The sequence below is a fragment of the Mercenaria mercenaria genome, chromosome 15, assembly GCF_021730395.1.
Source record: "Mercenaria mercenaria strain notata chromosome 15, MADL_Memer_1, whole genome shotgun sequence".
In the NCBI taxonomy this organism is placed as follows: Eukaryota; Metazoa; Mollusca; class Bivalvia; order Venerida; family Veneridae; genus Mercenaria; species Mercenaria mercenaria.
Window position 1 is genome coordinate 40,848,830 of NC_069375.1, and position 15,592 is coordinate 40,864,421.

The 15,592-nt window shown below is 35.0% G+C and overlaps 3 protein-coding genes across 4 annotated transcripts in view; 2 read left to right on the forward strand and 1 right to left on the reverse strand.

Moving 5' to 3' along the window:
• The first annotated feature begins 1,364 nt into the window (after positions 1-1,364).
• The window catches only part of LOC123552042 (discoidin domain-containing receptor 2-like), a 120,558-nt gene continuing 106,330 nt past the window's right edge, over positions 1,365-15,592 (forward strand). For both annotated transcript variants that reach the window (XM_053525084.1, XM_053525085.1), the window contains exon 1: positions 1,365-1,618. In XM_053525084.1, coding sequence (XP_053381059.1) covers positions 1,513-1,618 — 106 coding nt within the window. In that variant the 5' untranslated portion in view covers positions 1,365-1,512. The remainder of the gene's footprint in view (positions 1,619-15,592) is intronic.
• On the forward strand, positions 6,627-8,193 carry LOC128549044 (uncharacterized). Its single transcript, XM_053525090.1, has 2 exons — positions 6,627-7,284; positions 7,761-8,193. Exons 1-2 carry the CDS (start codon positions 6,707-6,709, stop codon positions 7,924-7,926), a joined length of 744 nt encoding a protein of 247 aa, XP_053381065.1. The 5' UTR covers positions 6,627-6,706; the 3' UTR covers positions 7,927-8,193.
• LOC123524519 (uncharacterized) lies at positions 11,342-14,360 on the reverse strand. Its single transcript, XM_053525089.1, has 3 exons — positions 13,941-14,360; positions 13,158-13,328; positions 11,342-12,584 (listed from the first exon to the last, which is right to left on the reverse strand). Exons 1-3 carry the CDS (start codon positions 14,220-14,222, stop codon positions 11,517-11,519), a joined length of 1,521 nt encoding a protein of 506 aa, XP_053381064.1. The 5' UTR covers positions 14,223-14,360; the 3' UTR covers positions 11,342-11,516.

Here is a 15,592-nt window from a genome sequence, read left to right on the forward strand (position 1 = left end):
CCAGAGAGCTGCCCCAACGTGACTATCTTCACGGTTGCTCTGTCAGTTCTCCAAGCATTGCAAAATTCCAAACAACCATCCATCTCCAGGGCACTTTTCAGCCTATGCAAAACAAAGAGTTGTGTCCCTACAATGGATACCTGCACATTGTGGTGTGCCTGGAAATGAGAATGCAGACAGATTAGCCAAACTTGGAGCTACAGAGAACCAGCCACAAAATGCCATTACTCACAAGAAGGTGACAATGATCAAAGCACTGACAAAGCCAATGCCAATCAAGGATAAATACCATCTACTAGACAGATGGGAACAAGTCATCATCTTTAGGCTTCGCACAAGACATAACAGGTTAAATGCACAAATGTACACAAAGCTTAAATTGTCTCCTTCTCCGCTGTGCCCCTTTGACCTAGAACAACAAACTGCTGAGCACATTTTGCAGAGATGTCCACGTCTGGAGAACCAAAAGAAAAGTGTGTGGCCAAACAGGACCCCAATGAGGATCAAAGTGCACGGCAATATGGAGGACCTGAAAAAGACGGCATCGTTCATTGCTGGATCAGGGGTGACGGTGTAAACGGTGAACGCCAAGAAGAAGAGACTTTTTACAGCTAGTTTCAGCAAGGGATGACGTGCCCCATCTTATTCGTTCGAGTTTATAGATTTTTCAACTCGGTGTACCGCTTTACTAAGTGAATCATCCGGGCATCGAAATTAAGACCGTTCTTTTTTTCTCACATTTCTATTGATGGTATACCAACAACTTTACTTGGAACCAAAAAAAATATACCACTCAACGCACAGAGCATAATTTCAGTTAAAACAAGGGTGTAAGTGATGTGAATGTAGTACCAGCAGCTGGACATGATGCTAGATTGGTAAACTGAAACGATGAGCCCTGTAACCTTATAAATAATTATAGGACATGTTCCAGCGACATCCGACATATGAAAATGAAGTATACCAGATCTAAAGTTAGGCATTTTCCGAAAGATATATAAAATGTGCGAAAAATAACATGTTTTCAGTCAACTTAGGCAATGTAAGTCTAATGCTATTTTAATCATGCACCGGACTTTATACAGGGACATAAATATTGACAACAATTTGTGAAAAATGACTTTATTATGTCCCTTGAAATCTCTTTATTTAAATGCGCTCATACAAAATCAAAAACAAACCAAACCAGCTAACTCTGTTTTGTTTATGTGTTCTTTATATAAAAAATATATATCCTTAAGGGTAAAACAGTACTTTCACAGAAAATCATTGCCTCCAGTCCACGTTTTGTTTCATGCTGTTTTACATGCTGCGCCCCCGTCAAGCAGAATGGAATAGTCCAGTGTCGGCATAATCAGTGCATTTCATTGATGTGTACGGTGTAGTGTACTTCACACGAATTGGCGTGAAATGAAACTAAGAGCCAATGTATGGATAATTACACATTAATTCATTGGGATTAACATGCAGTTCAATTGTGGATAAACAGAACAATTTGTCTTAATGTAGAAAATGAAGAGGAATTACGCTGTAGCTTTAAAATTCCCTTTTGTTTCGCCGGAATTTTTGGTGACATTGTTTTGTTTACAAATCTACACAGCACATGGTTTGGATCTGAGTAAGTTTTGAGTAAAAGTAGTTTTGACATTATTGTAGATCTATAATTACTTTTAATTAATGTCCATGACATTTAATGCATGATTTTTATTTACAAAATTGTTTAAAAACGATCATTTAACGAGTTTTATAGCTATGATGCATTCAAATCCAAAATGACATTATTAGTCACTGATCTTTTGGAATTACGGGAAGCTTTGTTCAGAGGTATTCTTAGTAGGAGCATTGTATACCCTGGTCAAAAGAGTTGCCTTCAGTGTTTTTGTTTCTTAGCTAGGGTATTTTCTTAGGCCTCAAAGTCTTAACTGTCTTAAAAAGCTTTAATTTTACATAAAAAAGTAATGCACATTGTAAATATTCTTGAATATCTCAACAACTTGTGACAACAGTAACTTAAATGTAACTTGTTTATTTTTAAAGACTAAATGTGAAAAATGAAATTTAAAAAGTAGTCTGTGAAGAATATAATTATAAAAGAGAAATTGTTGTCCATGCTAGAGATCCATTTTATAAATTTGAAAAGGAGCTTGTAGTTGTGCCTGCATTTTGACTTCTACAAATATGTGCTTATTTAGGTCGCTTAAGATGGGAAATTTATGTTATTATTTATTTCTGTGACAGAATTGGAAAAAGTGATTGCATGCCTCAAAAGTATATCATTCCTTAGCCTAGGAGAATTTATTACACGATCAATGTCAGTGTTTTTATGGAAGCCCTCTGATTGCAGATCGAGAAATATTGATCGGCCTGTTATAATTACTGCAGCGTCAAAGGTTGTCAGAGACAATTATACGAAGTATTTGGCTGACTCAATCTAATCTTCATTGTTCTGTGTTTTAGAATTACTACGTTACTTCATAAATTATTTACTGATTTAGCGAAACAACACATAATGTCAATAAACTCGGATCACAGTCGCTGAACATGTTTTTATCGAAAATAACCAATAATTTCATAAAAAGGAAGTCTGAAATATTGAATAAATGATAAGTCTTTTTCTACTAAGTAGAGATAGATTTTATCTGAGATTGTCATAAAAATGTCCTTTAATAATTCAGTGTTTTTTTTTGTCCGTTTTTTTTGGCCGAAATTCGGCCCATTCCCCTGTCGAAAAAGTATGTTTTTTCCCCTATTTGTGAAAAAAATCCCCACATCTCAACCAACAAAACCCTTTCTAGATGTACATTATAAAGTAAACTGTACCATTTAAAGCATGAGACAATGTGTTTTTAAATCATTTTCTTTTTTATTGTAACATATTTATGAAAAACACGACGCAGTTATCACGACGCAATTTTCCTCCTATTTTAGTGATTATGGCACAATTTTCCCCTCCTTACGGGTCCCGCCACCATTCCCACAAAGCTTAAAAAAACACTGATATTAATAGGTGAAACAAACAAAATTCTGCAGTGTTCATTTAATAGTGTTTGTGGAAAGTTGACTTTCTTTCAGTTTATTTTCTTCAAAAATTAAGTTGTTACTTTAAAAAATGGTCAGAGTATTTGAAATAATTGACTACGTTTGAAAAATGCAAGTTGAATTGGTTTCTATATTGATAGAAGAATAAGTCTCCCAGGTTGAGCACAGTTCTTGTTTTGTAAATGTTATTAATTTCCTTGCCATATAAAATTTTGAGAATGGAGAGAATCCATATTAAGCTTGATCTCCAATAAATTTGAAAATCTGACGTCTTTAAAACAAAAAAAAAGAGCAAAGTGTTTATCAGGTCACCAGTATTCTTCCTGATTTGCCGTATCAAGAGAACTTTGGCAATCATTTTTTTTTCTTTTTTTTTTTTTTTTTTTTTCATTTACGAATGTTTACCAACCACTCCGATTTTGAGGGAATGAAAAACGAGATAACATCACAGATATATATCTGATTAAACCATAAAAAAACTAAAACTGTGAATGAAGAACTTGTTTGCCGACTGATGAATGTGGTTTCAGATTTTACTGTCAGTTCAAGGCAAGAATTATTATAGCCCTTACAGTTTTCAGTTTCATTCATGAGAAAATGTGCGGCATGATTCAACGGGGTTTATTTTGGTGCAAAAAATATTACGGACTAAGTAATGAAAAATGTAATGAGAATGGCATCGATGTAAGAAGTAAACATGTGTTCCACTGTTTCAGCACCAGTGTTTTTGAAGATTGTTGTTTTTTTACATTCGAAAAATTTCTTGCCAGTCATCTAGAGTTTGCTCGTATGAAATATCTTATCTGCGAGGTTTATGAAAAACTGCTGTAATACCAGTCTTTACTGAACAACCTTAGATTGTAGATAGCTATAGTAAAATTATTTATACCGTATATTAAATAACTAAATATAACGGATTAACTTTCAACAAGTGTCATTTTTCATAAAGGCTATGTTTTCGCATGATGAAGCAGATTTTAATAGTTGTCTCGATGTTTTTCAGGGTCAAAAGAATTATAAAGCTCTAGTGCATGTCTCGTTAAGGTACCGTCAAAATCATGACAGTCAAAAATTAATTGTCTTCCTGCGGGGTGAAAAATAAAATGTAGGTGGAAATCGGAGAAGTTGTGATAGCACAAATTTCTGTTTTATCGTAAATTTTATCAAAATAATAATGCAATGAAATTCTCCGAGGAGGGCGAAAATATTACCTACTAGAGTTCAAATAAAGATTAAAAAGTTTGTGCAAAAGATACTAATAAACAAGTTTATTAAGTATATCAAAAATATCCAATAGCACATTCTTTATTTAAAGAAATGTGTTTATCAAAATCTCCCGTACCATTTAAATTTTGGAGTTTTGTCATTAAGACGAATTTTCATGAAATAAATTCTCTGCTAAAGGGAGGTAATTAGAATTACTGGCTGTTGTATCTCAGTCTAAATTTGTATGTAATATTGATTCAGAAGTAATTACTAGAAAATATTACATGCTTTTTGTTTTTTTTTCATTGAATAACAGTTGCATGCCACACTCACAGTGTACCCCACATATCAGTAACCATAGTAATGGTCCATTTATTAAATTATTCCAGGCATTAAGGGACCAAGTTACCATTTAGTATTCAGTAGAGTGTTACAAAAACTGCCGCTGGCATGCTGGTAGAGTCCAATAGATTTCCAGATGATACACAGCTTATGCTTTTAATTGATTAATTTTTATCGTCATTAAAATCTGAACATGTGTTGAAAATTGAGCCCAAAGCATATTGAGTTTACAGATCAAGTCATTTTGTGAAGGCTTAAAGCAAACTATAGTTTATGTATTCTTGCAATAATTTGTTATTTTGATTTAGTACACATACCTAAAATAATAAGAAGCCCATCGGTTCAGAATGAAAACGTCGCAAGTTTAGTCCAAGAATGAGGCAAAGGTTCTCTGTGACTATTTGACTATGAACTATGCCTGACATCATTTTGTCCTTCACCTGTGATTCATGCGAGAAAGTTGTCAGATAATTAGTGGTGCACACTGGTCAACAGTGGTTCAGAATCCAGGAACAACTGGCCACCATCAGACAGAATAGCATCAAACCTCAGTTTATGGAACATATAATACCAAGTCCTAATTAATATTGTAGATTTCAAAGCAAATGATTGTTAAATTAATTACATCTTTTTAATGAAAAGCATTCTATGCCCGGCCCACTGTTTGAAGAGTGCAATACAGAAAGTGAACAAGTATTATTTAAACCGTTTGTAAACGATGGTCGCATTTGCAGCCTGTTTGTAGTCATTAATTATTAGTGTGGGCTTGAAAACTTGATACGATTTGAAAATATTGTATTAAATTACACAAAATACTTGAATACTATTGAATTGTGTTTTCATTTAATTTTAAGTATTTTTCACTTGTTTGCATTTCACAAATAAAGAATTAGCATGTAAATGTTATCCATTTAGAGATCTAAACTAACGTAATTTTAACATCAAGTCGATGTAAGGGATTGATCCAAATGCACCATTTTTCATTTCATTCTTTTTTCTGTAATTTTGGACCAGTTTGATAATGTTGATAAGATAATTTTCATTCATGATTTTAATTGAAATATGGGAAGAAAAGACCAAACATGATTTGGCAATTTGGATGTGTTGACAATCATTTTGTATATTTTTTAGACGGAAGACGTTAAAAGTCAAGGACATTTGAGAAGCAATAATCATTTTGATTATTGAGCTGTCATATTTTTTAGTCGATCAATTAAACAACCTTTGAATCTGAAATTTGATTGCTCTTGTGTATGCCTGCAGCGTTAGATTGTTGTGAAACAGTTTTGACAGGGATATAAATTGAAATAATCGTCTGACTTGCATTGGTAATAAGTTTCTTCATGGAAGTGTAAAGATTTACTAATAACATAAGTATGCTGAGTAAGTGCCCCTTTTTCAAAAAGGTGCTATGGGTCGCCGTGGCCGAGTGGTTAAGTTCGCTGGCTTCAAATCACTTTCGCCTCATCAATATGGGTTCGAGCCTCACTCGGGGTGTTGAATTCTTCATGTGAGGGTGCCATCCATCTGCCTTACGGAAGGTTGGTGGTTGTACCCAGGTGCCCGCTCATGATGAAATAATGCATGGAGGGGCACTTGTGGTCTTCCTCCATCATCAAAGCTGGAAAGTCGCAATATGGCCTATAATTGTGTTGGGTGTGCCGTTAAACCCAACAAAATAGACAAAAAGTTGCTACTTAGTTCAGACATGAAATTAAGGTGGGGCTGATGATTCCTGATAAATGTTTGCTATTTTTGGAATATTATGCATTTTTCTTAATGACAAAGATGCAGTTGATAAAAAATCTTAGTCTTTAGATGGTTGATGTTCCGAGTCATTGAAGTGCATTAATGCACAATATTGTTTATGACATTGAAGCAGATGGAAAAAAATCTGAGTCTTTGGAAAGCTTGAAAGTTCCAAGTGCATGCAGCTGGATGACTTGGCTGCTGCAATAAGTTTGCACTGAAGAATGTGGGAAAACAAAGTTCTAGAATTATGCAATGCATATGTCTAATTCACAGACTATAGCCCTTTTCGGAAAGTAGGTTATCTCCCCTTTCAACTCTCCTGAAATCGGATTGCTTCGGGCACTGGGTAGTATTTTTTTCCGATAAAATGGCGAATGTAAACAAAGAAAACGAACCTTATCTGTCAGACATCGAAATTGACAAGTTAAATGTGTCACAATTGAAAGATTATTTACGGTTTCACAATCAGTATGTGTCGGGGAAGAAGAATGAACTTGTTTTAAGAGCTAAAGGTGTACAGAAGTTAGGCTTAAACGATCTCCAGCAGGAACAAAGGAACGCGGAAGTGAATTTTGAAAAAAGAAAAACTGAGAAACTTGTAACACCGCTCGGTGAGAAATTACCGAATCCAGAGACATTAAAAACGTGGAGTAATGATCTAATGGAATTTCCTAACTTCAGTGATGGAGATATTTACAATTATTTTGTATTAAAAATGAAAACAAAGAAACAGCTGAGATCCAAAGTGTACTACGCAGATAGACATGTACATAGCATATTGTACCATGACATTAACGAGAAATGTGAACACTGCTTTGTCAAATGTAAAGTTCTGCCATCCTTGCCAAGTGCCAATGTAAAAGACAATCCAGATCACAATGTTTGGCTTTGCCTGTCAAAAGTTACTGGTCAGGTCCATTCTGCAGAATGTGATTGTACAGCGGGGTGAGTGCATTGTCTCATTTCATTCACTTATACACCATATTAAAATATAATACATCGTCGAAAAATAATCTTAAAGCTTTAAAAATGAATTTGGTTTTAGTTGATAGTTGCGATTTATTTTCAAGGATTCTCTCAACCGGTTGACATATAACTTGAGGTTAACATAGTATTTTATTTACCTTGCCTTGATTTACCTTGATGTTGATAGCCGTCTTCTGAGTTGAAACTTGTGTTGGCCCAATTTAAATCATATATTCACAATAAAAAAGTTATGTTACACATGTACGCACACATTAAGGATGGTGATATATATGATTTGTTGCAGAAACTTTACTTTTTCGCGTACTTTTTCCTAATTCTTTTAATGTACATTACACACGTATATGGTGTACTGGGAGCACTGTTAGAATTTATTTTCTTAGTTCAGATTTCTTGTACAAAAATTCTTAAACCAATCAATTTTTCTTAACTTTCAGGAGTGGGGAAGCATGTAATCACATTGGAGCTCTGATGTACGCCCTTGCTGACCTAACAGCAAAGAAGAAGGATGGAACTCTGGCGTCGACTTCAAAAAATGTGTATGGGGTCAGTTTAACAATCCACGGAAAAGAAAACTTACTCCAAAAAAATCTAGTGAATTAACATTTAGGAAATATACATTTGATTCTAAATTGGAGGCGGTAGAAAAGAAATCACGAAAAGAACTATTCATAAATTCTGTAGATGAGGACAGGTTTCGGTTAAGTCTTGAAAAGTGTAATCCGGCTGCAGGCTGGCTTCTTAACTTTGTTGAGAGCAAAGCAGTGGAGGAGGTTCCCCAGTTTCTTGATATAACTTTTAACTTTAAGGATAGTGTCGACCTAACATGTGCTGATGTACAGAAGACAATCACCACAAAATTTAATGAATTAAAAATGAGTGATGTAGACTGTAAGACAGTTGAAAGGTTAACACGAGGTCAAGGAAAAAACATTTTGTGGGAAGATGAAAGAAAAATGAGAGTCACCGCATCAAACTTTGGTGAGGTGATGTCACTGAAATCCGAGACACCTCGTGAAGGACCAATAAAAAGAATAATGTATTCTAACATTACAAACAAATATGTGACATGGGGGATAAAGCATGAGCCAGCGGCTAGAAGAAAATACGAGATGACGATGAAAAAAACATACCAAGACTTTAAAGTGTCAGAGTGTGGACTGTACGTGAAAGGAGACACTCCATACCTTGGTGCAAGTCCTGACGGAATCGTCACCTACATTTCACAGGGCCAGATGGAAACTGGTGTTCTGGAAATTAAGTGTCCAGCATCGGACAGATGGAGAAATCTGCACCCAACAGACTGTGCAAAAGATCCAGATTTCTGTTGTGTGTCGAACCCAGTAACTGGTTTGTGTCATTTAAAGACCGGTCACAAGTATTATTACCAGGTTCAGGGCCAGATGGCACTGACCGGCATGAAATGGTGCGATTTTGTGATCTGGACATTAGGTGGCATGTCGGTTGAAAGAATAGAATTCAATGAGGAATGTTGGTTGGGCATGTTAGTTAAACTCAAGGACTTTTACCAGCATGCTGTTTTACCTGAACTGTTCTCAAGAAGGGTACAACGTGGATTGAAACTTTATTAGGCTTAAGTCAGAAACTTGCCTAATGAATTGTGCATGAACAAGTTAAAAACTATATTAGGATCAGGACTTATCAATGATCAATAGAAAATCTTCCAGTTTTCAGTGTTACCTCTTGAAATTATAAATGTTGAAATATGATATCTCATACAGTTGATTCCCTTAGATCTGTAATTATAAATTGAAAAGAGATACCAAGTCTAAAATTACATTTATTCACTTTAAAGTAATTGGTTTGTTGTCAGAAATCATTCCACCCCCACCCCTGAGCCAGGCAAAACATTTTTTAGCGGAATAATTTAATACATTTGTAATTTAACCCTTAACCTGCTGGCGGCAAGTGATTCTGCCTTTGCGACCTGTGCAGTCTGATCAAGATCTACACTGTTTACCATTCAGTCAGTATTTTTTTAGTAAGCACCCCTTTTAACATTTAATAATACTGTCCAAATTGAAAGATGGACAAGTTCATTACAGAAATTTAACAGAGTAAGGGTTAATTACTGGTACTGGTTTGACTGAATATTATGTTCAAACATATATATTTTTTGATAATTATTTATATATATATTCAGCCTTTTACTAATAATTTTGTTTGTTATTGACTGTGTATAAATCATAAAAATTTGCTTTTTCTTATGTTTTATTTTATGTAAAAATTTTAGGCATGATTGAATTAAATGTTAGATTCTCCACATTCACAAAGGACACAGTATGTTTAAGCTTTTTAAATGTTAGCCAAAAGTCAATTTGGAAAATAAGAATTTGTCCAAAACTAGTGCCCAATGTAATAACACAATAAATTTTGATACCATACAAATATTTTTAAGACAATGAGAATCTAACATTTTATTTGATTCAGCCTGAAGTAAATACACAAAAGAGCCTACATGGTTTTACAATTCCTTAAATATGAACATTTGACTTTCTTCGGTATCACCAATATATAAGAAATAATGGGCAAAGGATTGCCACGGAGTAAAAAAATTGATTTCAGTAACACGACCTACCAGTGAAAAGATTCCCTACCAACCAACCCACACAAAAAAACATTGGTTCTGTTACCGCAAACAAGCAATTTTTAATTATGGCCTTATAGGTGTAGGTAACAGCTGTTTGGTTTTAAAATCATCCTAAATAGAAGGTCTAAAATTTTGGGAGCTAAAGTCAGCTATGTCAGGTGCATTTACTGTAAAGTACGGCCTAAAAGTTGTTCTTTTACGGTAACCTTTACCAAAACTACTTTTAAAATTACTATTTTTTAAGTGACCTTGACTTGAATACTTTATCATTCTTTCTTGCTGTATGGAACAATCTTGAACACATTTACACAATGCACAGTTGGCAACCACATAGGATTTTTCATACACAGTAGTTGTTGATGAAATATATAAAATGCAACATGCTGATTTAGAAACCTTAGACCCTCTTCTTTGATCTGATATGGAAGTCATTAATATTCATAAAGAGCAAGTGTGTAACTAATTAAGAATAAACAGAAATGTTTAAATGGAAATTGTCAAAAATCTGCAAATTGCTAGTGACAATGATAATTTCTGTACCCCCAAGGGTTAACAGGCCAAATGACATGCACATGTTAAAGATAACAGATCAGTAATGTACTGTAGATAAAATTTTATCCCCAAAATTATATTGTCACTTGATAAAAGGAACATCTGAGGTAGAACATTTTCAGATATGATCAGAATTTACAGATTATCATCAGTTGCTAGTACAGTCAAACCTCAGAATAAAGGCCACTACTTTAAAACCTGTTTTCAATGGTCAATATTTTCCACAAAAGAGACCACTTGCGTTTTCTTTCATTTTCCAAAGACATTATTGCTATGTACAGTAAGGTCTTACTTAAAATTGTTTGCTTCCGGTGACTTGACCCTAAATGTTTTAAGTCCCTTGGTGAATTTTTTAAAGTTTTTAACAAAAAAAGTTTTATTATTTAAACATGATCAGTGACGTCGGCAATCAACTAACTTATGCTCAAAAGGTATAACCCTGCTACTTGTATTCATTTAACATTTACCATGATGGACATGATTGATTCTGTCTGCGACCAGTGCTGGTCATCATGAACAGTCTGCAAATCTGTGCAGTCTGATCATGATCTGCACTGTTCGCCATTCGGTCAGTTTCTTTTTTGGTCTGCACCCCTTTTAACAGTTAATGGTGCTAAAACCCAAATAAATAAATGTCCAGATTGAAAGATGGGCAGGTTTGTTACAGAAATTCAACAGGGTAAGGGTTAACAGCACAAAAGTAATTTTAAAAAAGTACTACTTGTTAATTTTTTTGCATGTTACTGGAAACAAACAATTTTTTAAGGCCTAATGTTACACTGTACATAGGCTTACACATTTCTTTCCAATCTACCATATACAGAGCACCAACATTGTAAGAGCAAGAAAACAACATAAATTTTGAATAAATTTATTAACATAAATAAAAAGATAACCACTTTAACCATGTTAACTGCAAGATCAATGCATAATATTTCTAGTACCACTTCATAAAAGTAAATAATTTGTCTAGTATTACTACATAAACATGTCATATTTGCAGTCCTGAAATGTGCACATTTCTTTGCTTTCACCTATTTGGCACTAAGGGTGGCAAAAAATTTGTCAGACTTACGCAAATTTTCCAGATTTTAGTTGCCTGCGACGACATAGTTATTGGCATTGTGCCTTGAACAATTCGAAAGTTTTTTATCCTTTCCATTTCTCTTTCAACATGGATACGAAGGTTTGCGATTGTTTTTGTTGCTTCCACTTCATGTGGTAAAAACTGCTTTTTCTTTTTTTTAAAGGGGGGAATTATAAGTTCTACACCTCTAGGTGTGGTTAAATCTGAAATAAGAAAACCCTTGTCTACCATTATTGCATCACCTTCTTCACACAAGTCAACAATGCCGCACTTTTTAGTTATTTGTTTATCACTAATGCTACCGGGATATAAATCCGACACAAAAGTCACAATACCCGATGGACTTATTCCGATTAATGACTTCCAGGTCATGTGTGATTTATAATCACTGTATAGAAGCGACTTAAGCTGCAAGGAACATGGGGTTTCTGTTCGAATCTCCGTGCAGTCTATTATTACTCGGCACTTTGGATATTTACGACTGAATCTTTGAGGCATAGTGTCATTTATGTTCTTGCGTGTTGGCCACTTCACGAGAAAACTCAAGCTTGTGTCAAGGTAATTCACCCAACGATTAAAAATCGTACTGCAAGTTCCTACAGATATATGAAACCTAAAAGCCAAATCCTCAAGCAGAAGTCCAAGTCTGAGTCTCATTAAAACCAAGAAAAATTCATCAATAAGTCTCAAAGACTTTGGTCGGCCTAAGTTGTTTACTTTCATACCACTTTCAAGTTCATCAAACAAACACTTAAAAGTTCCCGCGTTTGGTATTCCAGTGAAGAACAGGACTTTACTGTTGTCGTCTGTAACATCTTCAAAAGTGAATGCTGGTCTTGTCGCCTGACATCCATTAGAAGCAGTTTCCACTAATGGAGTCTGTGTTGATGTCGTCTTTGGAATTCTAGTTTCATCTGTCTGCGTGGAGACAGAAACAGTATGTGGCTGTGCCTGTTGGCACTGATGGCGAATTATGGAAGGCACTGGTCTGAACTGTCCATAGTCATGGAGCTGAAATATTTAATAATACCTTACAGACGAAGTCTTTTAATGTTAAATTAATTTTATAAGACAATAAAATTCGGCTGCAATTACTTTCATGTGCACTTTCTTTAAAAAGAACAATTAAAGCTTTTTTCAAAAAAAATATGGCTCGATTTGATTTCCAGTTAACATGGTTAATCAAAAATAAGATCAAACTATATCTGTTCTGCACTAAGTAATGGTTGCTATGCGGACCGTTTGAGAGCATTAGAACGTCCGGTTCCTTACTCAACAGTGGCGCAGTGGTTAGCAGTTTGGACTACAATGCCGGCGGTCCAGGTTCGATTCCAAGTCGCGATTGATATTCGGACTAGTGTTCAGTGCTGGGTGATATATTTAAATTGGTATTATTTCCAACAGTATCTGTCCAGACTGGATGCTGGGGAGATAAATATAACACCTGCCGTGGGCTCGGCTGGAAATAAGTTGTTCCATCCATTCCAGGTGGGGACTTTCGTCAACTACCCACGTCTAACAAGAAACATTACGCTTACAGTCTTTAGTATTATGTAAGAGATAAATGCAACAAACAAGACTTACCCTTAGTGATATATCAAGTATTGATTCGTTGCCTTCAACTGGTATTCCATCAGCGTCATTCTCAAAGCTCATGTCTGGTGACCGGTTGTCAGTTGTCAGCTCCATCTCGGAAGTGTCGTTATTTTCTTCAGTGCTTGTCACTAAGTCTATGTCTGCAACACTCTCCATTGTCTAAAAAAAGAAAACGACAAAATAAAAATCACTGTTCAGTAGAGTAAATCTTCACTCACACAATATAATTATCAAGATATTTAGCCTGACACGGTTATTTAAGTAACATAAGGTTAATATTGAAATATTTTTGAATTACCTTTTCGAAAGGTACGAATAATTTTCGATTTACTATTTATAGGAATCTGTACATTTTTAAGTGTTTAGTACTACAGTATTAACCAACCCGATAAAAATTACTCTGGTCTAAATCATTTTTGTTTTGTTGCACCGACACAATTTAGATCATATGGCAACTTTCCAGCTTTAGTGGTGGAGGAAGATCCCAGGTGCCCCTCCGTGCATTATTATTTGACCTGGGTAGAACCACCGACCTTCTGTAAGCCAACTGGATGGCTTCCACATGAGTGAAGCTTGAATTTACATCGATGAGGGGCAGGTGATTTTAAGTCCGTGACCTTAACCACACAGAGGTCCCGACCACAGGTCTGGATGAGGCAAGCATAGATATATTTTTTATTCCACTCAGATAAATATACAAGACAGTTGAAGTTTTAACACATAAAAAATCACAAAACTGTGAAAACAAATTCAACTTTTTAAAATTATTACCGAGAGCTTGTACACTTTTTCACCACCTTCTGCCTTTGGGAAGAAACAAGGAAGAGGATTTCCTTTTGTTGGCCCACAACGTCCGATAAAGTGCACAGCACACATCCTGGTTTGATCACTATTTACAAACACAAAATTAGGTCGAGTGTTCTTGCAACGTTGAATCCACACCTTTCTTACACGCAAATCAGCTGGAAATCGATGCATTGACACTTTCTTTCCATCAACTACCTTTCCGCCGTAGTTTTTACATATACAACAGTATCGTTGGTGTGAAGGCATGTCTGCTTTTGTCGATTTATCGATAATAATTTAGAACGTTCTGTATTCAGCAATATACTACCCGGAAGTGCAGGTGTGCGTTTTGCGCGTCTATTCTTATCTCCTTTGAAGAGTACCTAAGGGCGGATAAATGCAGTTTCCGAAAAGGGCTATATATAACTGAATTCATGGAATAATTTGTTTCACCAAAGCACTTTCTCAGAAACTGAAATAATTCATCAGTCCTAAACTATTTTGCAAATTGTATACAGTACTGATGTAGTGACTATATACATGTCACTTAACTAGTAGATCTTTGAGATACACAGTCTGGGAGGTTTCTGGGAGAAGATTGGGTACCCTACCATATCATAGAATGTATTATACATGTTGTCGGCATACACATTTAATTTTTGTCTCTAGCACTATTTTATGCAGCAGTAAAAAATAATTAATGAAAGGTCTTGGAGCTAGGAAAGCTTTGAAATTGTCAAAATTACACCACATTACATTATGTATTTTGTCAGTTCAGTTAAATGTGGGAATGGGGACCAGTAAGGCCTACAAGGGGTACCAGCATTCCTGTAACACATGCAGGTAAACAGAGACAAGATGTTAATTACATCAATTGATAATCAGCTGTAGTAATCAGATAATCAGGGCTGATTAGCTGCAAGTGGAGATAGGACATCAGCCATGCTGCAAAACATAACATTGACATAGCTACCATATTTGAATGATACTGACACACAGACTGAAAGAAAAAGTTTTTGTTGTTGTTTTTCTGCCGAAATCGGTCTAATTAACCCTAATCATGCTGGACACGATTAATTCTGCCTTTGCGACCAGTGTAGATCCTGACCAGTTTGCACATCCGTGCAGTCTATTCATCAAGTTCATTATAGATTGAAATTTCGATGTTTTTGATTTTGTGTCATTTAGAATATTACTCTAGTAAAAAGACTGAGTAACTGTTGCATAAAATAAACTAAAAGCTAGACTGATATTTTCTGTATTTCATATTTATGCCTTCAGATAAAGTAACAATATTCTTAACAAATTGAGGGCACCAAAAATGTATGTACTGTAGCGATAAAAAAATCGTGATTGTTTGAGACACAAAATTAAAAAAAAAGGATAAATTTAATTTAGTGTGCATTATGTCCATCAATTGAAAACAGACTCGATTAACTAATAGGCACTTACTTCATACCAATGAAGAGAGAGATAAATGTTTACTTTGAAATTATCAAAAGTCTGACATGTTTCAAACCAAAGTAAATAGTACTATAATAGGTTTAATGTGTCGTCAATAAAAATCCTGACTTTCGGCAAATAAAGAAATGGGCAGCTATTTTATCGCTAATGGCCTTACAAATAATGGCGTTAAT

What these genes read in the sequence shown, in the direction of transcription:
- LOC128549044 (XM_053525090.1), top strand. Translation starts at nt 6,707, where the DNA reads ATGGCGAATGTAAACAAAGAAAACGAACCTTATCTGTCAGACATCGAA. An exon ending in GAATGTGATTGTACAGCGGG is followed by an intron (nt 7,285 to 7,760) that starts GTGAGTGCATTG and finishes CTTAACTTTCAG; the next exon opens with GAGTGGGGAAGCATGTAATC.
- LOC123524519 (XM_053525089.1), bottom strand. Translation starts at nt 14,222, where the DNA reads ATGCCTTCACACCAACGATACTGTTGTATATGTAAAAACTACGGCGGA. An exon ending in AAAAAGTGTACAAGCTCTCG is followed by an intron (nt 13,329 to 13,940) that starts GTAATAATTTTA and finishes TTCTTTTTTTAG; the next exon opens with ACAATGGAGAGTGTTGCAGA. An exon ending in TACTTGATATATCACTAAGG is followed by an intron (nt 12,585 to 13,157) that starts GTAAGTCTTGTT and finishes TAAATATTTCAG; the next exon opens with CTCCATGACTATGGACAGTT.